Below are 27,110 nucleotides of genomic sequence, written 5' to 3'. Positions count from 1 at the left end.
AAACAGTTCAGTGTAAACAACATTTTCTCTTCGCTCATTTAAATGAAAAGGGAGTGTTTAGTTACATTAGGTGATCAGGTAGCTGGGGATGTCATGATTTACCTCCACAGTGTGTCTGAATGTAAAGAAGCCATATTGAAAAGAGCCCGACTTTAGGCCTACAGCATTAGCTACTGGCTGCTTTACAATAAATAAAATATTAGTTTGAATAAATAGTTATTTTGCAAATATCCATCTTGTTATTTACATATGTGTTTATCACATTTACAAGAATAATAACTTGTTTGTATTTTGGAGTTTGTCAAGCAGAAGCATTGAATGGGAATTTCCTGATGTTATATTTCCCATTCTGCTTTTGCCAGTATAAACACAGTTAATCATTGAACTGACCTGCCAAATACAAACCAGGGCACCGCACCCAAAACACATGCTGCAAGAGAAAAAGTATGATTTATATTCAACATGAACTTAATCTAAACACAAAAATAGAACAAGAAAACAAAAAGACAACATATTTGTTCTTTTAATCATTTAATTCAGCTATATATGACACCTTAAAATCACAGTAATCATTGGACGGCCTGAAATCTGAAGGCACTATTTCTTTGCCAATTTTACAGTATGCACTACATGTGAAACACCTTTCCACACTAACGTGAACATCTTCCTTTTACATATTTTTCTCCGTAAAAAAAAATACATGATCCTGACAGACAGGGTGATAAAACATAAGAGCTGAAACCTAGTTTGGTAAGCCTGGGAGGTCAAAGGTCACATGGTTTGGCTGAGAAGTGGCAGCAGTTTAAGAACACTGACGATAGACACTGACTTCAACCGCCACAGTTTCATCTGTGATCAGCATGTCTCAGGGTTTTGAACTGAAGTGTGCACCTGGAACTTCAGAGATGTGAGCAAGTTTAGTCTTCCCCTCCACAGAGCATCAGCAGGGTTTTACGGTAGTCTCCTGAGGTGTCGCCCTGAACAATGAAGGAAAGGACACACAAAGAGAGCATGGATGAGTGGAAATACTGTTTTCGTCATTTTTATGTCCGCTGACATTTTGGTCATCACGCGGCTGACATTTAAACGCAAGGTTTACTTCTCACTCTGCTCACAACATGAACAATTTTTTTTATGATTTTATTTCTGTTGAATCAACAAATCAAACTTTATATCAACAAGGGAGTGTAAAGTGGAATTACCCTTCAGGGTAACTATTTCAGCTGACACGCTAACATAAAGATATTTATCTTCATAATCAGCAACACAATGTAATGTGACTTTATCTTTTAAAGGAACAGTTCCTCATTTTGGGAATAACACTTGTTTTGTTTTTTTGGTATGAGAGAGATTTAACCGTTGATACCTCTCTGACGCTGGTTGGTTAACATGAAGCTACACACAGCAGTTTGTTAGCTTAGATTAGTGCAGCGGAAACAAGGAGAAAAGGTTAGCCTTCCTCTGTCAGAAGCTAAAACATCCACCTATGAGCATCTCTAAAGCTTAAGCAGGTAGGTTTAGACTGGTTTATACACAGACTGATTATTTGACAATTTGATTAAATAAGAAGGTCTGAAAAGACCCCTAAGAATGTCTTATCGTGCAAAAGAGAGCTACACAACTCTCATACATGCACAAAAGATTATCTAATTTTCACTATATACACACCGCAGAATAAACAATATATGGCAATCCTTGCTTTTGCATAATCAGTGAATGCTTTTTTGAAAAGCCAATCCAGGCCACCCTACTTGCTTGTTTGTATTGGTGTCACGGTGATTTCATCTGTTAGTTATTATAGCACTGCTTCTGGGCGCTTCCTGTCCCTGCGGCTGTCAGCCAATCACACAGCGGATGCAGAGAGGAAGTTAAGCAAGCAAAGGGAAATTCCTAAACAGCTGTGAGCTAAAAGCCACAGACCCGTAGTCCACCGCAGGAAGCTATAGATTACCGTTCCCCACCACCACACCTCAGCAGCAAGAAGAAGGATGTGCAACACGCAGACATGAGACAAAAACCTCCACAGAGACACACAGATTAGACGAGAACACTGCAAGCCAAACAGGGGTGTTAGTAGACGAAGACTGCGACTTACGAGCATAGTTTCTACCTGGATGAATTCATGGAGGGAGTCGTCGTGTGTTTCCTTGAACTCTTTACGAATGTTGAAAAGGTCGATCTCGCAACGGGACACCATGATGCGGATCAGCGCTCTGTCGTCTGTGCCGAGGCCCTGCAGAGGACATCAACAGATACTTAATTATTCTGATTGAGTTGCAGTTGCTCATAGTGTTTGAGAAGCAGTTATTCCCTAAAAGTATTAAAAAAAAAACTAAATTTGTTTCATGCGCCAACTAATATGACCTTATCAATAGCATAAAGTGGCATTCAAGGTCCTGATGATGTTCTGCAGGCCTGCAGCTAGAATTATATATCAACATATTTAGAGCACTTTGAATAAATACCTTCATGGCTTTGTACAAACGGTCTGCAAAATAAGAGGGCTGGTTCTTTACACTGCGAACTGTGGAGCAAAAAGAGAGAAAGAAAGAGCTGAGGAGTCAAAGACTAGATGTTTTCAGCAGTTTGACACACTCAGAAGTATCAAAACACTTAAGGTCAGAGACATTTATTACCTATTGCATAAAAGGCATTTTTGATGTCTCCTGACATCTCCTTCTTGATAATCTGTTCAATGTCCTTGTTGCTGCATCTGACAAACTCCTGGAATACTGTAAATAACACATAGAGTCTTAATATGCTGGATGTATGTACTTTTTGAAAAATAGATAAACATTTATATCTAATTAACATTGATTTCACTGTTATCTTGCTGTCTTGAGGTTTACCTTTTCTTAGATGGGGGAAGCTTCTGGTGCACAGAATACTCATGAACTTCATCTCCATGTCGTCAGACTCTGCGTTACATGCATCTGCAAGTTCCTGATCAATTAAAATAAAACAGCAACAAACATTTAAACCCATTCTTTCATTTCATATCTAACACTGTAAAATGTAACACTATCAAATCACCTGAGCATCTGCATTGGCTCTTTCCATATCTGCAGGGCCCTCGTCTCTTGCACCCTAAACAGTAAACACAGTTATGTAAATTTAGACTTTTTTATTAGATATCAGTTTCATGAAGAACATTTCATTTTTTCTTTATTATGGAAAAAACTTGTGTGTGAATGAATTGACTTTTTTTAAGTCTCTGATACAGTCAGCAGACAGACTGCAACCAGTGAGTGGGCGTGGAAATTAGACACAGTCTAAGTTCTCATGGTGATGAACTTTACCTGCACGAGAGAAACAAGAATGCGGCAGAAGTGGCCTGATGTGTCTGACTGTATGGCTTCCTCCAGAGTCTTCTTATAGGCTGTGAAGTGTGAATACATGACATGTTGTATGTTAAAGTGTGTCAGGACAAGAAAGTGGTTTCAGCCTTTTTTTTAATGTCAAACTCACCATCCTGATAAGCTGCGTTCATGGCATGTATTTCCTCGTTGCTCCTGGTGACAAGGATCTCGATCAGAGCGTGTTCATCTGTCCCAGCACCCTGTGGAAATGAAGAGTTTAAGCACACAGCTCGAAAGAGCTTATGTATGAATCCTGTCCCTAGTATGTACCCATATAGGGGCCGGGAAGTTTAGCTTTTAGTCCCTCTGGTTTTAGCAAATGTTCTTCTTCTTCTTCTTTTAAGTCTTATTATTTGTATTCCCACCAGGAAATCTGCCTTTGCTGCATGAAAAGAAACTTTGCATTTAGCTCCAGTTCTATGCCAAACTTCCTTAACTGGCAATATCAGCTAATCGCCCTGATGGTGGTGCTAAAGCAACTGGCTACAGTTTATAGAGTTCATATCAAATCGGTCGTAGGTGCGTCCACTTTGCCACTTTCAATATAAAGAAGGCTGATGCAGAATGAACATTTCCCACCTGCTCAATGTTCTGCATAAAGTAGAGACACATGGCTTTAAAGGTTTGATGATCATCTTCGTTTGAATGTTTGTGCTTAAATTGTCCAGCCAAAACATACTGCTGTGCAGCACCTTTAATGTAATCTGTGTTTGTATTCTAATGACAGACATGCCTAGTACTGCTTTGATTCACCTTATGTCTCACCAAACAGACTGATTCAAAGTCCAGGCCTCAACAGCAAGGTTAGTGCTATTTAAGGCTTAGAGCAAAAGCTTAGCAAATTGGAGTAACCTATTTAGATCTTGTACTGATAAGTATTTTGTCTGCATGCCTTTAAAAGAGCTAAATACTCAAAATGTATGCAACAGGGACATTGTAAAACAGCTTTGTTTGCATTCTTGCCTGTTCACAGTAAAGTATGAGGAAGGTTTCTAACCAAGGAAGTTCAGTCAGTGTAATTGTCACGGCAAACATCAACCATCCCAGACATGAAAATAATAATAATAAGTTAACATTGAGCAAATTTGACCCTTTCTTCTCCACTACACCATGCTTTGCTTTAGCCATGTGAATTGTACCTCCATTGCCTTCCTCATCATTTTGGCATCAAACTCTGCAGGTGTCAACATGAGTCCAATGATCAGCCTCTCTAGGTTCTTTGACAGTTCGGACTTCAGGTCTTTCATCAGATCCTGAGGACAGATTAAACACACTGAGGTGTTAAAAACTCACTACAGAAAACAGCTTGTAGCAAATGACCAATGAGTTGTTTTACGTATCCAGTGGTAGATGTACATGTGCATCTAGTAATGAATTTCTCTCACCCTTCCCAGGAGGGATTTGAAGGTCTGTCTGATCTCTTGCCTCTGAGCGTTGCTTCTCTGTGCAACGATGTCAATGATTGCATCTTCGTCCGTTCCTGTTGGCAGTAACACAGAGTAACATTTGTAAAACTCCTAAAGGAAAATGTCAGCTGTGTAAACAAGCTAGAGTGTTTTTAGGGTTACATACCGAATCCCTTCATAGCTTTCCTCAGCGCTTGTGCATCAGCAGCAGGGTCGAAACCGGATGAAGGGCGGATTGTTGGCCTGAGCTAAACATGTTTAATAACACGAATAAAAGAGATTCATTTATAAAATGCATACATAATGCAGGGTAGCAAAGTGAGAAAGTTTTGCTTGATTAAAATCATGTTAGCATACATAACATTGAAGTGTATTAGCGCTAAACATGCAGAACACTGGCTTATTCCATTAATATCAAAATTATAGCACAATGAGAGTTATGATGATTGAATATATTTGATATTAATCTTTTGGCATTTGAGGGGGAGTGTGCCCTCTTGAGGTCAGAGGCCATGACACCACCAACAATGAAAAGGTGGGTAGGCAGATTTACAGAGAGTTAGTGAGACGAGCTTTTGTTGACCAAAATTGCTGAGATCTTTTTGACATTCACTCCTGCGACAAAGCGAGGCAAACAGGGGTTTGGGGAACGAGCTACAACAAAAACGATTTGTTTTTGAGTGAAAAGCATTCTGATCCTATCCACAGTTACACAAAGCCTTCACTGTGCAGATATGGGAGTGTCACCAGCACAAGTTCAGGGCACTGCAAGAAGCCGGTCATTGCAGGGTCAGCAGGTAATTAGGATGCATGCCAACGCCAAGGCAAACATGCACTGACAACACGTCTACAGTGGGAGCAGATGGGGCCCAAACCTGCACTTTGGTCATGGAACTTAATTCCCACATCTTGTAGGCTATCTGAGCAGCTTCAGGGAAGAACTCTCCAGCTAAGCTGTAATGATCAGTTTGACAGAAGACAGCACACTCAGCAGAGCCAAAAGTAGTAGTGTGGGCACATTTTAAGATACATGGATCTATAACTAAGTAGTAAGCTCTTAATTTCAGACAATCTTTGAACATTTACTTCACAAACACGTTTTTTCATCTTTCTTCACTGTTGCAATGACAGCAATAAACTACATACCAAAAAATTACACCCTTTAGAAAATATGAACCCCTGAAAAATGGCACTCTATCGCCCCCTTCTGGTTGCTGTTATTGCTTGTGGCAGCCAAACTGTGACTTACTCATCGTCTCCTCCACACAGATTGAGCAGAGTCCTTTTGTAATCCCCTGATGTGTCATCCTGACAGGTTCAGAAAAACACAGAATGAGTTTTCAGGTGTACAACTTGTTTTAAGTACATTATTAAAATCCTTTTAGTTTGTAACCAACCTTAATCATGTTATAAAGTGACTTCTCATATCTTAAACGGAAGCACTCTCGAATGTCCAACATGTCTATTTCTGAGCGACAAATCATGATCCTGATCAGGGTGTTGTCAGCTGTACCCAGACCCTGGAAAAGAAGGAGAGAACAAGTTCTGAGGTTCATTTAACTTTTAAATCACTAACTATTAGCTATTGCTATTTTTGCTTAGAGTGTGTTTACCTTCATTGACTTGTAAAGGCGCTTGGCAAAGAACATGGGCACACTCCTGATGCACTGGACTGTGAGAAAAGCCAGAACAGAGCCATGTGTTAAACTGAGAATTTGAATGTATCGTAATAAAAACACGTCCTCGGTGTGTTTCTTACCAACAGCCAGCATCAGCCTCTCAAAGTCTCCAGACAGCTCGTTCTTTATGCTGTCCTCTACGGAGCACTCTGCAATCTTCTCATATGCATCAAACACTACACAAACAGAAGATGACATAAACATATAAACTGATGCTCTTTGAAGTATTTTTAAATCTGTAACCACCTGATGCAGAATATTAACATTTTGGTTCTGAACAGCAGGCCTCAGATTTTTCAATGGTAAACGGGGTGTTACTGTATTCAATATAGCAACAGCTGATAATTCCTCGATTACACTCTTAATAAAACTTTTAATGTGCCGTTAACTCCTCCTGAGGTCCAGTGGGAATGTGCGGATGCCTCACTGTCATGTTAATTTCCATAAAGCTTTTCTCACCCATGTGGAGGTGGGTCACGCTGCGGTTTCCCAAGATCATGATGAATTTGGCCTCGTCAGTACCCCACTGCTCTTCTCCAGCTGCGTACAAGTCCTGTACAAAGGTAGAATGAGAAAATGTACAAATAAAGAAATATGTACATTTTTCAGACTATGTCTATGATAGCATGAAGAGATCATTTGACCTAATAATCTTAACTTTTTTTTATTTCAGGAAAATAAAGTTAATCTTGTTTAGTTAATTTGGTGGGACAGTTTAATGTTTTGTCATAGCAGCATGAATTTAAGGATAGAAATGTTGGTCAGTGGGATGGTTGGCTGCCCCACTATTTCAAATGAAAGTGAAATATCTAAACTACTTATGGATGGTTTGCAATAAAATGTTCTACATACATTCACGGTTACCAGAGAATGAGGTTTGCTGATCGTTGTCAAACCATAGATGTCTTTTTGTTTAGCATAAAACGAAACTTCTATTATTCCTACATAACTAACATTTCCATAAGTTTCCTGATACTCAATCAGCCAATCAGCTAATGTTATTATGGCTGTAGACAGTCTTATTGATACATGACTGTTTCGACAATGTCTTCAATAGGGTCTAAAATACACTGATATGAGGCTATTCAATTCACCTGCACGTTACCTTTAAACCTTTTCAATTTAAACACAAACTAAAAAGATATCCCAAATATAGGATTAAATGATTATTAAATGAAGGTCATATACAGGTAATAAGCCTGATCAAGCTGCACTTCTCATGAAATCATCAAAGTCTCACTTGTGCATCCTGCTCCACCAGGTCTGCATCCACCACTCCTGACTCCTCTCTGGTCCCCTGAAACCATCAAACCACAACAACACACAGTCGATCAGCCAGTGGTTAAAGTTGCTGTGGCTAAGACAGTCACCGTTTACTTGACTGGATACAACACTGAAGATGACATCAACTCCTCCGTGAACTGACCTGAAGTAAAACAACCAGCATCTTCTTAAAGTGACCTGAAGTGTCGGCCATTACATCCTCCTCAATGTCTCTGCCATACGCTGAAAACACAAAGTAAAATGTTCAGAGCTGCTAACCACATAACATGTTTATTTAAAATGTCATCTCCTTTAACAAGCCTTACCATCCTTGTATGCTGCAACCATGTCATGAATCTGTTTGTTGTTTCTGGATGCCATGACTTCAATAAGGCATCTCTCGTTTGTTCCAGTTCCCTTGAAAAAAAGGATTAAGTTAAATGTGAAGTATTTTCTGCTATATAAGAAGAGGTTAGAATCGTAGTATGAGATATTTGTCTTACTTTAACTGCATCATGGATTTCTTTGGCATCATGGTAGGCTGGTGTTCTCATCAGACTGACGATGAGACGCTCAAATTTTCCTGTCAGCTCATACTTCAGATCCTCGATCAGGTCCTAATGAGAACAGTGAAAACACAATAGAGTTATAACTACCGTCTTAGCAAACAAAAATAAGAGAAAAGGTGATGATTAATATTCCTGTACCTTTCCAAAGCTGCATTTGTATGCTGCAATGACTTCCTGCCTCTGTGCATTGCTTCTCGAGGTGACCAGGTCTAATATGGCATCTTTGTCACTGCCTGAAGAACACAAAGCAACATTATCAACCATCTTCATTTCAGGCATAGGAACTGATCATCACTGTCAGGACTGTGATATTCTTTGTTTGATTTTTCAGCCCACAAGTTGAGATGATGAAAGATGACCCTTTCGCCTCCGTGGCCAAAAATCACAGAGGAGTGGAGGACTCACCGAGGCCTTTCATAGCATTGTAAAGAGTCTCAGCATCAGCTGCGGGATCAAAGTCCGGAGCATCTGTTATTGTGCCTTTGAACACCTGTAAGAAAAATATCAACTGAATATCAGGGATTAGACTTATCTAATGGTGACAAAATGTTCCAGACATCCAAATACAAGTTAACATCAAATATTTCTCTATGTTAAAAAGATAGAAAAAATTCTATTCTACACTAGCAGCATTAATTTGGGGATTGTGGGAGTGTCTGTGTTAGCGTAACCTATGTTTGTGTAAGCTAGTGCACAATATGTAGCAATATAACCTATACATGATGACCTTTCCTCTCTAGCCAAGCATGTTTGTATGTTTTGAGCACTCAAGTATTTTTGAATCAGAATTTCTAATCATGTTTTGGTCTGGTATGTTTTTGGGAGAGGCATGAGTGTTAACTGTGGGTGTCTGTCATATTGGTGTTGGCAGTTGCTAGCTAGGTTGTGGCTAAAGCGGTGATGCTAGTGGCCACAGCTCAGAGAAGTCTAGAAGTCATGCCAACTACAACTGTGGCAAAAAATAGTCACAGTAACCAAACAAGTAACATTACAGCCATAAGTTTAAAGTAATAAGTTTGTTATCTTTGGTATAGAATATGGCTTAATTATTTTAGGGGGTGTTCGCTACACAAGCAGCATGACTCTAAGGTAGGCAGTATTTCCAAACCTGTTAAGTGGATTGCAATAAAACATGAAGTGTAAACATTCATTGTCCGAAAAAGATCAAGCCTGCAGACTTAAATGATTCTCTGACTCCTTTCTGCTAAACATTAGCAGTGTGAGCATGTTAGCATGCTGAAGTTAGCATTAAGCTAAAAGCATCACTGTGCCCAAGTAGCTATGCTCTCATAGAGCTGCTTGCATGGCTATAGTCTTGTTTCCCCTCAGACTGGCTGTTTGTGTTTGCTCTTTACCTTTGTCTATCTCTTTGCAGTTGCTGCTGACCTCAACCCAGTTAGCTTGTAAAGTTGATAAAGAGATTAGCAGCGAACCTTCCCAACAAGGAGTCAGGAGGTTTGAACTCACATGACACTTTACTTTTCTTACAGTGGACTGGATTGACCCACGCTCCTTTGCAGGGTGTGAGCAGCAGACTGTGTAAAAGTGGCCTTGACGGGAACACAGGGAAAGGAGGTGAAGCCAAGTCTGCGATTACAGCAGCTGACTGTTTGCACCTGTCTCACCCCACAGCAGATCAGAAAAAATCCTGCTGTGTGTGCGTGTCAGTCTGTGTGACCAGTGCATGTGTGTAGGGGCGGGAAGGTGGGTGTGTAAGAGCAGCGGGGGGTCAGGTTGCACATACAGTGGAACACTTTGCAGGGGTCTTTCAAACCACAGAGCATACAAACAAACTCCATTGGGGATACAAAGAAATGATCACAGCTCTATACTTTCCTATGACATCTTAATATAATAGTTTCATTCACAGTGGGAAATACCTTGGCCTGCATATTGAAAGCTCAAACTGCAGCTGCTGCTGTAAAGATTACTGCTGCATTGAGGCAGTCAGCCAAATGTGCTCTCCACCCTGCTGAGGGGCCAATGCACATGCTCAGATCGTCTGCTTCTCTACTGCGACCATCACTCTCCACAACAGCTGGAGGGCCTCACCCACTTAGCAACAGAGCCACAAACACAAGCCTCTAGCAACAGGCCTTCAAGTAAACTAATCACATTAATCAGTTATAATGTGGATTTATAATGTCAATTTATTTGTGTGAGCTTAATTTCTTCCCCTCTAGGTGCTGCATGTTTCTTCTTTTTCCAAGGCCACAGCGTTGCAGTTTAATTAAGAGGAAGTTTGTGTTTCATCTCAGGTAAGATCAAGACAACAAGGCAGTGACTTACAATACAGTTGGAGGTCTGCCACCAGCCTTAAATAATTCTAACAAAACAAAAGATGTCAGGTGTGTCTCTCAGATATGCAGGCGCCACAGGTAGCAATGACACCCTACACTGCTGCCTTTATGATGAGGAGGACTCACATGGTGGCAGGTGGCCGAAAAATGACCTCACTCTGTCCACACCTCATTGAAAGATACACAAAGCCCTCCGTGTTACAAAGACACTCACCGGTAGAATACACCCCACATCTTACAGCACTTACATAACGCAAGACGAGAAAGGTCCAGTCCACTTACCATTTCTATATTTGGTCTTCTGTGTCAACACTGTGCAGGAATCAATAGTTTCAGGCCTAAAGAGAGAGACAGAAATGCTGATGAAGGGCTGGAGAAAAACATCCCTGCTCTGCTGAAGGTGTCCTTGTGTTACAATGAGACAAAATGATGATCCCTCATTTCCTAAGTAAATCTAATGAGGCAGGCCTGTTCAGTTTACAGCCTGGCAGCTGACCACCTACAGTAACAGTGCAGAACAGCATGAAAAACAAAACAGGGAGACTTTACATTCACCTTAAGTGTGAGGCTGCTGGATGGATTTTGCATTAAGCTAAATTGCAGGGAAACTGTTTGGTCACATTTTCCATGCTGCGTCTTCAAACCTATAATGCAGCCATTCAGATATAAGGAAAGCACATGGAAGCCCAGTAAGAAAGTAGTTCTGCCCTAGCTCCCTTACTATATTTCAGAAATAAGTACACAAAATTAAAATGCATATATCTCTAGAAATGTGATAAAACTACAAACACAAGACTAAAAGCCATTCAGCTTTTACACAGAGACAGAGAGAAAGCTCCATGCAAGTTTTTAAATGCTGTACTGTTTGTTTAAGGCAGAAGAGAAGCTCTCCCAAAATAGCATGCACAGTTTAACTTAATGTCAGAATCAAGGTCTGGGGGGGACTGGGCCTCTATATATACAGAGCCACACCCTTCTCTGTACCCCAGCACACTGCACAATAAACTTATCAGGCTTGATCATTCTCATAAACGATTGTTTCTATAACTTTAGACCTTTCTTTCCAATGAAACAAATACATTGTCGTTTTCAATATTTTTTTATATCCTCTCCACTCCACTCTACTGAAATTACAACTGTCTTCCAGTCTGATGACCCGTGCACATTTATGAATGACTCATCAGCAAACTTCTTCAAGAGCAGTTTTTTCCACGCCTCAAAGAGGTCTCTGAATGTGACATAGCTAGCTTACCTTATCCGTGCAGGAAGTCTGTAGTGAGTGTGGTACGGTCCGGCTGGCTCTGCTAATCTGTCCCCGCTCCCCCGGTGTGTGTCTGTCGGTCTTCTTCGGTCAGACTCAGGCAGTCCCGTTACGTGTCCTCTGTGACGTAACGACTGCGGTGCTCTCTCGCGCAGCTTCTCTGTAGCGTGTGTAAGGAAGCCTGAATATAGCAGAGTAATGTCTTACGGTAAAGCGACAAGTTAAAGTATGCGACCAGGGAACATTTAGTCCTGAGAACTGCGACTAAAGACATGCATGTTGTGCAATTTTCGCGCACATTTTTCCTGCATTTTAGCACATGTTTTGCTAGTCACCTATCCAAAAAGGTTTTGTAACTCAAGCAAGAAAGTTTTCACTTTTGGGCATTTCTGAACTTTGTCACATGACTGAGAGCTTAAATGTGAGGGGGAGCTTTTCTGGCAGTGATGTGAGAGCTTGCTTGCTCTATTTCTGTCCTGTCAGGCGTCTGTTCCAGTAAGAGGGGCAGAGAGATACAAGCTTTGAGGGAGGGGGAGGCCATGTCAGCATTGTGGACTACAGAGGGGAAATGTGAGAAAATGAAACACATAAAACAGGCTGTAACTCGCAGTTTCCCATTAAGTGTAAGTGATGGAGGCACAAACATGGATACAAACTTGTTTCATCACACAGATTTTATGTCTTACATGTACAGTTCCTGGAATTTGATTCACATTTTGTACTAAGTCTTTGTTGATACTCTTACAACTCTTTGTGGTTGCCAGAAAAGATGATGAGAGAGGAGAAGTGACTTCCAAGAAGAGCATAGTGAGCCTACAGAAAGTCCAGAGCTGAACATAGCAGAGGTATGACTCAGTACATTTCATTCTGACTGGAAGCTGGCCTCTGTGTCATTGGCTTTAGTTGTGATTTGTGGTTACTATCAGTGTTCCCCTGACGTCACCTGACCCCAGCTTACTGTAAAAACATGAAGGACAGCTTTTATGCGTTCTTCTATATTTGAATAGATCATGTTGTACCCAAACGTTCACAATAAGGTTGTTTCCCTTGTTTAACCTGGAGTTTGTTGCGTTTTCACTCTGCTAGTATTCAGAGTGAGAGGGGGCCATATGAGGTAAACGCAGATGGAGGTGGGAGGCACCAGTGAAGAAATGTTATTGTTGTGCACTGACCTCTTCTGCTTTGAAAATGTATTACACACTGATCATGAGAGACTGACCCCGATCTCTGAACTCAGTAACATCTACAATGGCACACAATAGATAGAGTTAATATGGTCATTATGATTAATGTGTTTAAAACCCTCTTTTGCAATTTTGTGATTTATCGGCCATTAATTAGTTTTGATTGCATCCATCAGTTCATAATCTCAACGTTTGTTTCCCCTTTTAACCACATTTCCCCCTAAACTAACCAAAGATTGTTTATTATGTTAGTTACAAAGAAATTTGATCTGCTCAAATATAACAGATTTATTTTTTATTTTTCATTTCAGCTATTTTCCTAACCAATTCAGTCTCTAATAAACAAGTAATATTTTCTACAATTTCATGAATTTAAAAAATGTTATGAAAATTATGAATACAAAACAATAAACTAAGCGAGCACAAAAGCATTTTTGACATTCTGAATGGGATTTTCAGTTCACAGTTCTCACCCTTCGTTGCAATAATGAGGACATTATGAACCAAACTGGTCCGGAGTGATAAAGGCTACTTTGTAAGTAATTCCATGGAGTGGGAGGGTCACACAGGCCAGGCTTGTATATATCGCAGCAGAAATCATGTTTCCTTCATCCAAGTCAACAGCGCGGATAATTTTGCATCATTGCGCTGCTTTTTGACAACACAGTCACCTGTTGCTCCTCGTGGGACTGAAGGCAAGGTAAAAAAAAACTGTTTTATATACTAAGTACAATTACTATTAGTGAGTCAGATTCAAATCTAACCTCTGCTTTAACCTGCATCTGGTCATTTAAATGCTTCACAGCACTATTTATCTTAAACACTGCATATGAGATGTTCCTTTTAACACACAGTAGACAGCTGTAAATGACACATTAATGAACATGAGCTTCACTGTCATCCTTATCAACCCTGTGTTCATACATCTGAACATCACATGCGTGGTAGCTGTTGTTTAGATAAGCATAACAATAATCTATTTTACCTTTGTACACTACCTCAACCCGTGCGATCTGCAGATATGAAGCGTGAGCTGTAAGTTTGGTCAAAGGTACCCTAAGCGTCCGCACACACTCGCCTGCTCCTGGCTGCGGTAGATGCCAGGAGGGATTAGGTGAGCTGAAATCCCGGCATAGGACATGAGAAGGAGAAAGCTACCTCAGAAAAAATAAATGTGTAGCCTGCTGCACGCATGAGGCATGAAAGCTGCTTTGTGCTCCTGTGTTTCATTAACTCACAGGGCCACGGGTCTGAGGCTCACACCTCCAGGTACAGCTGCAGTCAAAAAGTCACAGAGTGGTTACAAAGCAGAAACATACATGTGAACATGCTTTGAGTATAGTTTGTGAGGTATTTTCTGGCCAACAACTTTGTATTCTTTAATTAAATGGGTGTTAAATAGTGGGAATGTGGCCTTTTTTTCTTACAGTGCAGCTTGTTTTCCTGGACCCTTTTTGGGCAGGACAAAATCTAAAGTCGTGATTATGTGCCTTTAAGTCTCGGATTATCTTGAAGGCATAATCACGAAAGGCCTCGGCTCTAACTTACGTTACATGCATGACTTGCCCCAAAGAACACACAGTCACTTTTTGTTAACTATTTGAAAAGAAACACACCCCAAATCAAATAACGTGAAACTGATTCTGTTATACTTTGTTAGTCGTGAACTTAGTGTTCTATCCCAGCTATGTCGTTACTGTAGATGTTTGATATGTAAGCAAGTTACCATTGTTTTTAAAAGCTTTATTCAGGTAGTAGTCATTTAGTCTTTATTTCTAAATGTGTTTTTAATTTTGTATTTGTTTTTAACAGTGATTGCTATCAGCTCTGACATGATGCTGCTCTGATAAGGTAAGAAAACACTCAACTTTATCGCCATAATGACAAAAGATTGCATAAGAACCTCCTGCACTTCTCAGACATGTACCAGGAAGTGGTTGTGCATGTGCCTCAAGGCTGAGTAAAGTGCAGTTGCTTTTGTGCTGTGGGCGTCAGTGAAAACTCCATTCATCAGCACTATCATATCATGGCAGAGATAAGGAGGAATGTAATAGGGGAATAATGTGATATAAACCAATGACTGAGCCTATTAATCTCTTGTTAGCACACCTGTGAGGCAGGAGATTACACGGCAGAGGTGAGTGCTTTCTGTCTTATTTTATCTATAATTCATTAGTTAAACATGTGATTAGACATTTAAAAGCTTTTAAAATTACATTGTCCAGCTCTTTATGTTTTTTTGACGTCTTAATTTAACAGCTTTTCTAGATAAATAGTTCCTTGTGCCATTAAAAGTTGACTTTTTTGTATCTTTTAAGAGGAAACGCTCTCCTGAAGCTGATCTGACAATTATTCACTGACAGGCTCACTGACCCGCCCTCTCCTCTCCCCTCACTCTTTCTTTCTCATCAAAACTTCACTCCCACCTGTCTCTTCCAACATAATCCCTCCAGAACCATGGCACCCAACATAGTGAAGAGCTTTCTGTGGAGCATTTCTCGGAGGAAGCCCCTGGAGCCCGACGGGGAGGAGTCCACGTTTAACCGATGCTTGACCACTCTGGACCTGGTGGCCCTCGGCGTGGGCAGCACCCTTGGGGCCGGGGTCTACGTGCTATCTGGAGAGGTGGCCCGAGACACTGCAGGACCCAGCATCATCATCTCCTTCTTCATCGCTGCCCTGGCTTCCATATTTGCCGGGTTGTGTTATGCAGAGTTTGGGTCCCGGGTTCCTAAAACAGGCTCAGCTTACCTGTACAGCTACGTGACAGTTGGAGAGCTGCTGGCTTTCATCACTGGGTGGAATCTGCTGCTCTCATATGTGATAGGTAAATGTGATACATGATTTGTTTTAATGATCAGTTATTATGTGTATAATCCAATTATTCACATTCTCTTAAATTAGCCAATTACAATTGTCTGTATGTACCAAAAATATACAGGAAATTTGATTTAAATGTAGTCTTCTATATTTAATTTCTCCCTCGAAGTTCCAGTCTATTGAAAAACATACTTTCCTCTTATGTAATATGTTTTCTCACTGAAGACACTAAAACCCATAAATGATCAACCATCAACATGGGACCTTTACGTGCTGTGGAAGCAGATTCTTAATGGCTCATTTAACAGTAAAAGATTAGGTTTGAAAGTTTAAATGGACGTTTTTTCCCCCACTAAAAACCTTTTTGTGAATTTATTGCTTGCATGTTGATAACGGCCATTAACCAGGATGATGGTTTGAAGTAGCGCAATCATAAAATGTGATAGTCGTAGGAATGGAAAAAAACATCCCTGTGTTTTCTGTTTATAGCTACAATAAAATGATGACTCAGGCTGATAAGGTTGTTACATCTATCTGCTCAGGGACATCCAGTGTTGCGCTGGCTTGGAGCGGGACCTTCGATGACCTTATAGGGGGCGTCATATCGAAATTCTTTGCAGAAAATGCACCAATGGGCCTCACTGGTCTGGCACCTTACCCGGATGTGTTTGCTGCTGTTCTTGTGCTTCTACTGTCAGGTAAAGAATTAAACTGGTCTCCTTATGATGGTGACAGTGGTGCATGTTAAAACTTCACATCTACCTTGTTTTCCATGAAGGTGTTCTTGCTTTTGGAGTGAGAGAGTCAACAACAATCAACAAGATCTTCACAGTAGTCAACGTCCTGGTGCTGGTGTTTGTGATCATCTCTGGATTCATTAAGGGTGACATCAGTAACTGGAACATCAGCCATGAGGAGCTGCTTAACTTCACAGCAGAACTCAAGTAATGGCAAAGAGCTAAACAATCCTGTCTGTGTGCAGGATCCTGACTTACATAAATTAAACAGGAACTGTAAATAACGTGTGAATTAACGCTCTCTCTCCTCTGCAGTAACCTGAACTCGACTGCAAATGTGACGAGTTCGTACGGAAGTGGTGGATTTTTCCCTTACGGCTTCAGCGGAACGCTGGCCGGAGCTGCAACATGTTTCTACGCTTTTGTTGGATTTGACTGCATCGCTACGACAGGTAACAGGACAACTTGTCAAAATCAGTGTGGTTTATTTTGGTTAGACTTCTTCAGTAAATTAGCTTTAACTAGATATTTAAAGCTACTGTGAGGAACTTTCGCTTTGTGACGATTGGCGCCCCCCTTGGACAATGCCGTACCTCTTATTTCTTTGCTGGTGGTGGTTTTTAACATGGCGTTAACTGCTATGTCTGACACCTACCCCCACCCACCATTTCAGGCATTCAAAATATCTATATAGAAATAATCAATCTTATCATGGATGGTCTGTTTGCCTATATAGGTCATAAAGAGTAATCAGATTTAATTTCAGTCTGTTTTTATCATGTACATTTATCTGTTTTAATTTATCATCAGCCAGTGAAATAAGAGTCTGCTGTGTGATTCAGAGGCACCAGCTTGATTAATCTAAACAACACACATACACACACATACATATGTCTGCTTTAATGCTGGCCAAGGCGGAGAACGTGTTTGTTGCGTAATATCAAATTACAGCATGCATTTTCAGAGTGTTGACTTTTAATCAAAAGAGAGCTGAGCTCTTATCCACATCTGGTCTCATCTCTGAGGGAGTTTGCCCAGTTGTGATGGTCCAGCTGTCATCATGTGACTGAAGTATGAAATCTCGATGTACTGTTCATAACATAATGAAGGTCCTGGCTTAAAAGCTCCAAAAGTGCTCCAGCAAGTTGATCTTAAAACTGTCAGTATTATTAATATGGCATCAATTTCAACTCCAGGTTATCCAGAAGACACATAATAAGTTATAGAGATGTTATAGAAATCAGCAACTAATTGTAACCAATAGTTGTGTCAATTTTTTTACTTTCTTTAATCTTTTAAACTTGGTGTATGAAAAGGTTTCAATAAGGATCGTTGCAGCAGTTTCATGTGACCAACACCAGCTGAAGAAGCATTATCCTGAAAGTATAACTGACCTGTTTGTCTGTGTCTTTACAGGTGAGGAGGTGAAGAACCCCCAGAAGTCGGTCCCTCTGGGCATCGTGGCCTCTCTTCTTATCTGTTTCGTGGCCTACTTTGCGGTGTCTGCCGCTCTCACGCTGATGATGCCCTACTACATGCTCAATGAAAAAAGCCCCCTGCCAGTGGCCTTTGACTACATAGGCTGGGGTCCTGCCAAGTACGCCGTGGCTGTGGGATCGCTGTGTGCCCTGTCCACCAGGTATGAAAACAAAATAGTGAACATGGTTGACAGTCTACGTTTTAGGTTACCAAAATGTGAAACCACATCAGGTCAGCGTTCAGTAATATACAGGGCAATGCAAGAATGGAATTCATTACCGTATGATTTAGCACAACTAAATACTACATACTGGGCCATCACCTACAGAGAAATGTCAGTCATTAATATCAATTAATTCTTGTGCTGCAGTGTGTCAAGGGGTTTTGTGACATTGGTATATGAAATAATGATGAATTCATTTAGAGCTTGTCTGGTGTTTTCATTAGCTGCTGTTTGATTTGTGTCAATATTTATTTTGTTAGATGTGATGTATAAAGTGTAATGTGTTTGTATTGTGATGAATTGTGTAGAAGTGTGTTTGGTATTGTCACACTGTAAAATTTGCAGACCCCAGGAAGAATAGCTTCTGCTATGCTGAAGCTAATGGGGATAATGAGGATCTAAATAAACAAACAAACAAACCAGCAGACTTTATTGCTAATTTAGCATAGCACAAGATTAAGCTCAGCTATTGTGATCTTTACTGTTAACAATAAAACTGATAAATTGTATACATAATGTTGTTATGTTAGGTGCAGCTTGTACCACCATTGTGGCTGCTGAAGGATTGTCTGACAAGATCAAATAAGATGAGATATATATGATACAAAAGGAAAATCTATTTTCTCAAGAATTACCAGGATTGCAGGACTGACAAATTAGCATTACATGTTGTAAGGAATAATATTTTTTACCAGCCTGTTTCAAGATTTACTTGGTAATAAATGCGTTGTCTGACCCTGTTTGCGTTTGTCTCTGAAGCCTGCTGGGTTCGATGTTCCCGATGCCCCGCGTGCTGTTCGCCATGGCAAGAGACGGCCTGCTTTTCAAACCTCTGACCAAAGTCACCGAAAAGGGCAGTCCTGCTATAGCTACCATAGCCTCAGGAGTCGTTGCAGGTACAGAAGCTCCAGCTTTTACCTGCATCTATAATCATGTGTTGAGGTTTATCGACTTAAAGTAATTCTTTGTCCCCTGTCTGCCGTCTCTAGCCATCATGGCTCTGCTGTTTGACCTCGAGGCCTTGGTTGAAATGATGTCAATTGGGACTCTCTTTGCTTACACACTCGTGGCTATATGCATCTTAATACTGAGGTAAATTTATCTTATCCACTGACCCAGTGCATTAACTAAAATGCTGAGAAAAACTTATTTCACATATTTTTTTCACTCGAGGTACCAAGAGGATCAATCTGAATCAGAAAACTACACAAAGGACTTAGAGGTAAAGAAGTTCAGCATCCTGAGGCCTGCGTCTTCTCCGACTTCAGCCACCTCAAAGGCAGTCACGCTTTTGACTGTTTTCTCTGGTACGTACAGTAAACATTACTGAGGGAGGCCCTTGTTGTCTTGTTCTTGACCACTAACAATCTGCTTTTCCTTTTGTGCAGTTGTATGTGTGATTGCACTGTGTGTCACACTGGTCCAGGCCATAGATGCTCTGTCTAATATGGAAGCCTGGAGTGTGGTGATTGTCTGCATCCTCGCCTTCATCCTGGTGGTCAACACTTTCTTAATCGCGAGGCAACCACAAAATCCCAAAAAGGCGTCTTTCATGGTGAGAATATTCTATTTGCATATTTGAGTGATAAGCTGCACACTTTGTGTTTAAGAAATAATGAACATCCCAGTTTTTCTCTGTGTACAGGTGCCTTTACTCCCTGTGTTGCCTTTAGTTAGCACACTCATCAACGTATACCTGATGGTCCAGTTAGGAGCGCAAACATGGATACGATACGCCATATGGATGTTAGTGGGTAAGAGACCATATTTCTGCTTGAAATATTCAGAGGGCTTGTATGGAGTTAGTTGTTTAATGTTAATGCTCTCCAACTTTTTTTTCTCCAGGGTTAGTCATCTATTTCGGCTACGGTGTGCATTACAGTGTCCAGAGAAAGCGTCAGACTACTGGAAACATGCAGATCGAAACTGTCAGCGGAAAAGCACACGGCGACGTGTTTAAAGAAGAGCGATTCTGAGCTCGGCTGTAGTGGAAAGAAATAGATTGAGATGTTACAGTGAGTAACTGCTTTAAGTGTGTAACTACTGTTTTACATTTGAGTTTGTAATTTATCTAAATATTTTCATTATAATGATGCCTGTACATGTTTGCATCACTGTCAGAGAGATTCAAAATCTGGTGTCAAGCAGTTTACACGTTTGTTTTTTTTTAAGTGCTTTGACTGTTTTCTGTAGTTTATAAACTTGAAGAAATTTCATCCATTTTTTTTAATTTTTTTTTTACAATTCCAACAATTATGACCAGGAATGACAAGAGTTGTTGTTTTTTTCTTACATATCAAAATATAAAGTAAAGCTGTACAAAAGTTTATACAGGTATTTCGTAGTCTGTTTAAAAAATCACTATTAATTGTTTCAATGTAAATACAGAGACTGTACATTTTTCTAATGATACATTGTAAATGTTTTCCCTAATTAAATAATAATCCAGTGTTTTACATTCGGGTTTTCATTTTACTGCAGGACATGTTGACTAAAACAAAAAGTCTAGTTCCACTTGTAATCTTAGATATAGAGCCAGAGGTGGCTCATTACCCGGAGTTCACTGAAAAACAAAAGGACCTTTCACAGCAGCTTACCTGTGTCATGTTCAAACCAGAGCTTAGCGAGGCATTCCAAAGGAGAGCTTTACATTGTTTCCTCTGGGTACAGCATGCAGTGTGTAATCAAATGTGCATACCCTCATTTCTATTCCCTTTTAGAGAGCTTTACATTCTGTAAAACAAATCATTGTATCTAAAAATATTCATTTATAATGATAGATTTTCACAGAACTGTTTTATACTGAAATTTTGTGAGAATGACAGTGTTTTAAAGCACCTTAAAGGAGCAATTCGCCCCTGCAAAAGCCATCAGTCAAAGCTGGTGTTATTTGTAATCGATAGAAGCAATAATATTTGAAATTGACGGCATAGCTGTGGAGAAAGTTGTACAAACAGCTTGTGGTTTCGTCGGGTCGACATTTCTACAACACCCAGAGTGCATTGTGCTCCTCCCTCTGAAAGGAACAGAGACAGCCAATGGCTCAGAGCGGTACAGAATCCGAAAAATGACGAGAATATACCAGTGGTCTAAAAAAACTTTTTGAATGAGACATGACATCAGGGGCGAGCGTCCTAGATAGAGGAAGTGTAGTTTAGCGAGCTCCCCGGCCTCCGCCAGTTGACGCATTTTACGTAGTCTGGTGGAGGTTTTCCAGGGTCCATTGGAGATGCAGAAAGCATCCTCCAAAGGCACAGAGCGAAACTGCATATTTTTCCTACAATAATGGCATTAGCTCCTCATAATAGCATGATAGGACTGAGGTTGAAAATCAGCAAACTGGCCCTTTAAGGTAATTTGATGCGTTACATAAAACATGAAACATCAGAAAGCTTAATGTCTTTTGCAACAGATAAATAGACATAGCAATGATCTCAACCTCACAGGTCAGTTTTCATGTATTATTTTAAGCACCTTATTTTCATGTAAAACTGGTCATGCCTATGGTATGTTTTGACAATCAGTAAATGAAGGACACAAGGTTTATTGGGCACCAAATGCTTGTAATAACCCCGCCACAGTCTTTGTCTGGGCTGTGTGGTGCAGGCTCATGCTGCTAGCACACTTCCAGTCCAGCAGCTAAGCAAACAGGCGGTGCAATTCCACATGGAGGGGCCTCCGTCTCTGGACCCTCATTGGCCCAGACAGGCTTGAAAGCCTCCATTGAGCCAGTCAGGAGGAATTTGGGGTACTAATGCCACTCTCAGGAGGAGGAATTTGTGGTAAACAGCTGACCACTCACTTTGCAAGCTCTGCCCTCTTCCTCTCCTCTCTCTTTGCCTCGTTTGGTTCCTGCAGTTTGTTCTCTGTGTTGAACTGCGTGAACTAACAATCCACAGACTGCTCTAATACTCCAGAGATCAATCATGCTTTTGGTGAACATGTTTGGCTCAAAGTGGAGGCCGTTGCTGAGCGCTCTCCTTATTTGTGCCGTAATCTTCGAGTTAGGTAAGTGACTTTATTCACTTGCTGAGCCGTTCTATGAACATGTATTTGTAGGATTACTGATGAGGTTTCTCTTGGCCTCATGAATCATATGGCATACTTTAGAAGTTTGCATCTTAAGTACATATATCACACTGCAATGTCACTATATTCTTTTTTTTGAAGATGATAACTTCATTTAGTTAAAACAATAAACATTTGACTGTATCTATATGTGAAAATTTGCTGCATCATGTGGTCTTTACACTGTGTAGCTTCCTGCCAAAAAGATGCCCAAGAACAGAGGACCACTCCAGGGAGGAAGCCCAAGCAAAACAAACCCAAACTTGGCAAACTGACAAATAAAGGTCCCAGAGCAGCAACAGCCAAACCCAAGATGAAAGCTACACCTGCAGCCCCAGCACAGACCGTACTCACACAGGTACTCATCAAGTACCCTTGATATGTTACAGGAACATTAATTGCTGAACTTATAACTGCACCCACAATCTCCCAAATTCAGCCCCCCTTATTACAAATTTTATGTTACCTGTTCTCTTTCTACTGGAAATGTCACACATTGGTTCAACTGGTGTTTCAGCTACTACTAAATAAACTGATCCTTTCTCAACACTTTAGAACTCTTAACCTCAATAACATTTTCAGAAAGGTTCAATCAGGTTTTCCAGCACACCATAGCTTGGAATCCACACTGTTGAGGGAAACTGCTGATGTCATTGTAGCAGCCCATATTGGTCCCTCCTTAGTATAGGTTCTTTCAGAGCTCAGTGCTGCCTTTGCTACAGTGGACCTTTTTTTCTTACTATTTAAAACAACAGTACAGTATTTTAGGGGCGCTGGTTTAGCTCAGTAGGTAGAGCAGAAGCCACTTGTATAGAGGCTACAGTCCTCGACGCACTGATCACAGCCTCGACTCCCGGTGTGCCGATCATTTGGTGCATGTCATCCCCAACTCTCTACTCCCCACATTTCCTGTCTCTCTTCAGCTTTCCTGTCTAATAAAGGCAAAAGCCAAAAAAAGTGCTTAAAAATCAGATGTAATCCATGCATCTCTCTCATGTGGAGTCCCTCAAGGCTCAGTCCTTGGTCCCCTCCTGTTTTCCATCTAAATACTTTCGCAAGGCAAAATTATTCTAAAGCAAAATATCTTATTTCGCTGTTACGCAGATGACACCCAGCTGTACCTCTCCATTCAACCCAATGACAAGATTGTACCCAGAATTGGGCTGAATACCTGGATGGTATTAGCAAATGGATGCCTAATAACTTTCTACAAAACAAAACAGAGATCATATTGTTCTGCCCACTAAACTCCTCGTGCCCCCCTGCCCAGTCCCTCACATTACACCAGACCTCATGCAAAAAAATCAAGAAACCCCTGCACAGTCTCGCCCTGTATAACCTACTTCTGTATAATTATGTATCTTATATGTACAGGTGCTAAACAGAGGGAAGTTTAAGAAGGTGGGAGAGACCATAAGTGTGCAGTCAGGAGACACTCTGGAGCTGAGGTGCAGGGGCAAACCTGTGCAGTGGAGCGTGCCCTCTTACCTGGAGGAGGATGATGATGGAAGGCTCAGGTAAGCTTCATGGTCGGTAAATCTTTATTATGCATGATGGGTAGTTTAGTGACTAAATGACAGAATTATAAAACCCGTTGGAGCCAATATGTTCTTTGCCTCTTTCCTGTTTTGGCTTTGCAGGATCGTCCAGCACGAGAGATACGGCGTTCTGACATTAGTCAACAGCACTGGTGCGGACACCGGGGAGTACACGTGTTATCCCATGTACTGTGAAGACACAGACTGCAGGAAGGAGTACGACAAAGCCATCAAGGTCTTTGTCTTCTTTCCGGGTACAATGAATACACTTTATTGATGCTTACACAGCAATTTAGGCTTTATATCACCACAAGCCTGATAGGAGGCCTTTTTACATTCAGTTATCTAATCTTCATGTCATATCTTCTCCCTGTGCCTATCAGACCCACATGAGCTGTTTGTTCCTTCATCTGACTACTACGAGGTGGTTCAACTCAGATCCAACTGGCCGACGGTCCTTCCCTGCCAGGTGACATCGCCTGAGGCCGAAGTTACTCTGCACCGCGAGTTTCCACCAGTGGAGGTGGCAGTGGACGGGACGGAGATCTCTTTTAATGTCAAGAAGGGCATCACCATTCATCGACCCCGGCCTTATCATGCAGGAGCCTTGTTCTGTGTTGCCAGTCTGGGCAACCTGAGGCAGAGCTCCACCAAGTACATGCTCATTTATGTTAACTGTGAGTAGACATTTTCCTGTTACAGACACAGTTTCATTATGCTTACTTATACATGTCACTCTGAAATTATTGTTTGCCACCTGCCAATAACATAACTCACTTATTAACCCCCTTACAGACCCCATGGCTCCTCCTGCTCCAATTATCCTATCCTCCTCAGGCTCTGTGGTTGTGGGGGAGAATCTGCAGGTCACCTGTTCGGTGGTGGGAGAGCAGGATGTGGGTGTAGAGTTCACCTGGGAATATCCGGGACAGCAGGTCAGACACTCAGGGAGAGTGAAGGATCACTTGAACTGTGTACATATTCTGAAATTACTGCTGACTTTGTCTTCTTAGCTAGTTTGTGATTTGTGACCTATGGACTGCAGAGCATCCAAGCCTATAAATATGAGTCAGAATGAGTCTTTCCAAACTGAACCAAACATCTCTCCTTATTGCAGATTGGGAGGCCTCTGTACACACAGGAGAGCATCAGTCCAGTGGGCGGAGGAGCGACTCGGCAGCAGTCTCAGTCTGTCCTCCTGGTGGACGAGGTCAGAGACGTGGACCAGGGAACATACACCTGCACAGCCCAGAACCTGCAAGGAGCCAAATCAGTGTCCACCACCGTTAAAGTGGTCCCAAAGGCCAAACCTAAGAAACCACAAACCAACAAAACTGGATGATAACACTGAGGCGAGAGAGAAAGAGAGAGGATGTGGATCAGGTGCAATGTTTTGCTCTGTCAGTATTAAACAGTGAGTTATGTTATGAGTCACATATGAATGCATTATATACCTATCTTCTCCTGCTGTCACTATGAGTCATGTAAACACACTGCAGCGTTACAATGATAGCAGGTACTTTGTTGTTTAGATGAATGTATGTAAATTGTTGTGCATCAGGCTTGTGTATTTTATGTTTTGTATACATGAATTATTGCTTTGTCTCTTCTTTTTTTCTTAAAGTGCACGCACCTACCAAAGATGTTCACATATAAAATAAAAGAACACTTAAATAAACTATGATATTATTGTCATTACTATAAAGCAGATGGTTTATTGTTCAGAGTCAGCAATGTTATCATATCGTTTTAGGTTAACTATTTAAAATGAATACTATGTTGATGATAACCATTAATTATGAAGTTTTAATCTTCATAATTATTTTATGGAGAAAAAAACATGATCTTACCTCTTGACACTTCAATTACATGATTAGAGTAATGTTTATATACTGAGTAAAAAGTTAAATTATGAGTGAGGAGCAAGTCATTGTTTAAATTCACAGATAAAATGAAGCTTTGCGTTTATGCAGTACATATGCCCCAGTTGTAATCAGCTGTCAGTCTGACTGAATCATTATTTCTAATCAGTAACACACCAATCACAGCCGCCACTTATAAAAGGCCGTCCCTTTAAATGCAACTTCCTTCTCAGTCATCCCTGCTACACCAATGCTGTACACACACCACTGCTGGCAATGCTTTGCCTCCACCGCCCCAGCTTCCTCCTTTCTAGTCTTAAGCCTGTATTTATACTTCCTTGTGTTGTATTATCTCTCAGGTGTCAATACATAACTGTATTTCTAGTAAATATATGACGAGAGTGTTCCTGACTGAATTGATAATTAAAGGTAAAGGCTGCATTAGTCTGTTCTAAGGTCCAATGGAAATAGTTTGATATTGGGCCCCTGTTGACCTCCCGACCTCTGACCCTCTGAGTACTGTGTATGTAGTGCACATAGCCAGATCTTTAACCTAAATAAATAAAGCACTATCACTGTGTAAAAATACTAATAAAAGACCTGAATTCACCAGTCACTACAAGTATGTTTCATTAATTTTACTAAAAGTTTTAAAGTGACAGGACACATTATGCAGAATGGCACAATTCAGACTTAAAACTTTATATTTGCATTATAATACAGATGCATTATAGTGTGAACTTGCAGCTTGTAAAGGCTAATCAATCAAATCAATGATGATGTGTTATTATAGGTTACTATAATAACACATCATCATTGATTTGTTTAGTACAGTTTGTATTCTTAATCTAAAATTGCAAAGTAATAATTAGCCCAAATAAACAATCATATGCATGTTTTATGGTAAAATGTACACTATTTACCACCTGGTTTGAAGGGAGTTAGAAGTAACAAATCAAGTAGCAGAACTTGAAATACTCCAGTAAAGTTCATGTACCTCAATATCACACTTATGTGCCACTTGTCCCTTGTTACACATTTGCACACAACACAGCGCAGCTTCATGATTTTAACAGAGACCAATAGCAGACCTGGAATAATATGGCCCCAGTTTGTTCTGTGTCCCAATTAGTAGTGGCTATATCTTTTTTATTTTTAATATGTACATTATTCATTTGCACCAAATTCCCACAAAATGAGTTTAAATAATCCTAAAACGCGTTCGATACAGAAAGAAAGTCCTGTCTTAGAATTGTTTTTTTGAGTTAAAGCTCTCTGTGTTTATCTACATCGCTACTGATTAGTTGTTTACATAATGCACCTGCTTTCCCGGCCGCTAGATGGCGTCGTTCCTCTTCACAT

General features: G+C 40.6%; 3 protein-coding genes across 4 annotated transcripts; 2 read left to right on the top strand and 1 right to left on the bottom strand.

Moving 5' to 3' along the window:
- Positions 1-514: 514 nt before the first annotated feature.
- anxa6 (annexin A6) lies at positions 515-11,942 on the bottom strand. 2 transcript variants are annotated; one of them, XM_069669190.1, is made up of 25 exons: positions 11,829-11,942; positions 10,859-10,914; positions 8,682-8,766; positions 8,415-8,509; positions 8,211-8,324; positions 8,034-8,124; positions 7,871-7,950; positions 7,685-7,741; positions 6,904-6,997; positions 6,525-6,620; positions 6,379-6,437; positions 6,163-6,285; positions 6,015-6,073; positions 5,641-5,719; positions 4,932-5,013; positions 4,745-4,839; positions 4,499-4,612; positions 3,469-3,559; positions 3,300-3,379; positions 3,034-3,087; positions 2,850-2,943; positions 2,637-2,732; positions 2,466-2,524; positions 2,096-2,233; positions 515-977 (listed from the first exon to the last, which is right to left on the bottom strand). In XM_069669190.1, exons 2-25 carry the CDS (start codon positions 10,859-10,861, stop codon positions 918-920), a joined length of 1,998 nt encoding a protein of 665 aa, XP_069525291.1. In that variant the 5' UTR covers positions 10,862-10,914; positions 11,829-11,942; the 3' UTR covers positions 515-917. The 2 variants fall into 2 exon arrangements, with proteins under 2 accessions (XP_069525291.1, XP_069525292.1); XM_069669191.1 differs by having other exon boundaries at positions 2,111-2,233.
- Positions 11,943-15,478: 3,536 nt separating this feature from the next.
- LOC138597720 (cationic amino acid transporter 2-like) lies at positions 15,479-20,644 on the top strand. The gene is made up of 11 exons (XM_069669192.1): positions 15,479-15,848; positions 16,384-16,539; positions 16,620-16,785; positions 16,894-17,030; positions 17,995-18,217; positions 19,040-19,176; positions 19,270-19,372; positions 19,454-19,587; positions 19,669-19,835; positions 19,926-20,034; positions 20,126-20,644. The coding sequence occupies exons 1-11, from the start codon at positions 15,479-15,481 to the stop codon at positions 20,254-20,256; spliced, it is 1,833 nt and encodes a 610-aa protein (XP_069525293.1). The 3' UTR covers positions 20,257-20,644.
- A 1,562-nt stretch (positions 20,645-22,206) lies between these two features.
- On the top strand, positions 22,207-25,514 carry LOC138597721 (platelet-derived growth factor receptor-like protein). The gene is made up of 7 exons (XM_069669193.1): positions 22,207-22,288; positions 22,540-22,706; positions 23,723-23,865; positions 23,989-24,140; positions 24,270-24,563; positions 24,682-24,821; positions 25,004-25,514. The coding sequence occupies exons 1-7, from the start codon at positions 22,207-22,209 to the stop codon at positions 25,226-25,228; spliced, it is 1,203 nt and encodes a 400-aa protein (XP_069525294.1). The 3' UTR covers positions 25,229-25,514.
- The last annotated feature ends 1,596 nt before the right edge of the window (positions 25,515-27,110 follow it).

This window comes from Semicossyphus pulcher, unplaced genomic scaffold (assembly GCF_022749685.1).
Source record: "Semicossyphus pulcher isolate SPU_LCO1_2020_fin unplaced genomic scaffold, fSemPul1.0.p SCAF_2, whole genome shotgun sequence".
NCBI classification, from domain to species: Eukaryota; Metazoa; Chordata; class Actinopteri; order Labriformes; family Labridae; genus Semicossyphus; species Semicossyphus pulcher.
Note: the sequence above shows the minus strand (reverse complement) of the source record. Positions and strands in the feature narration are given on the sequence as shown.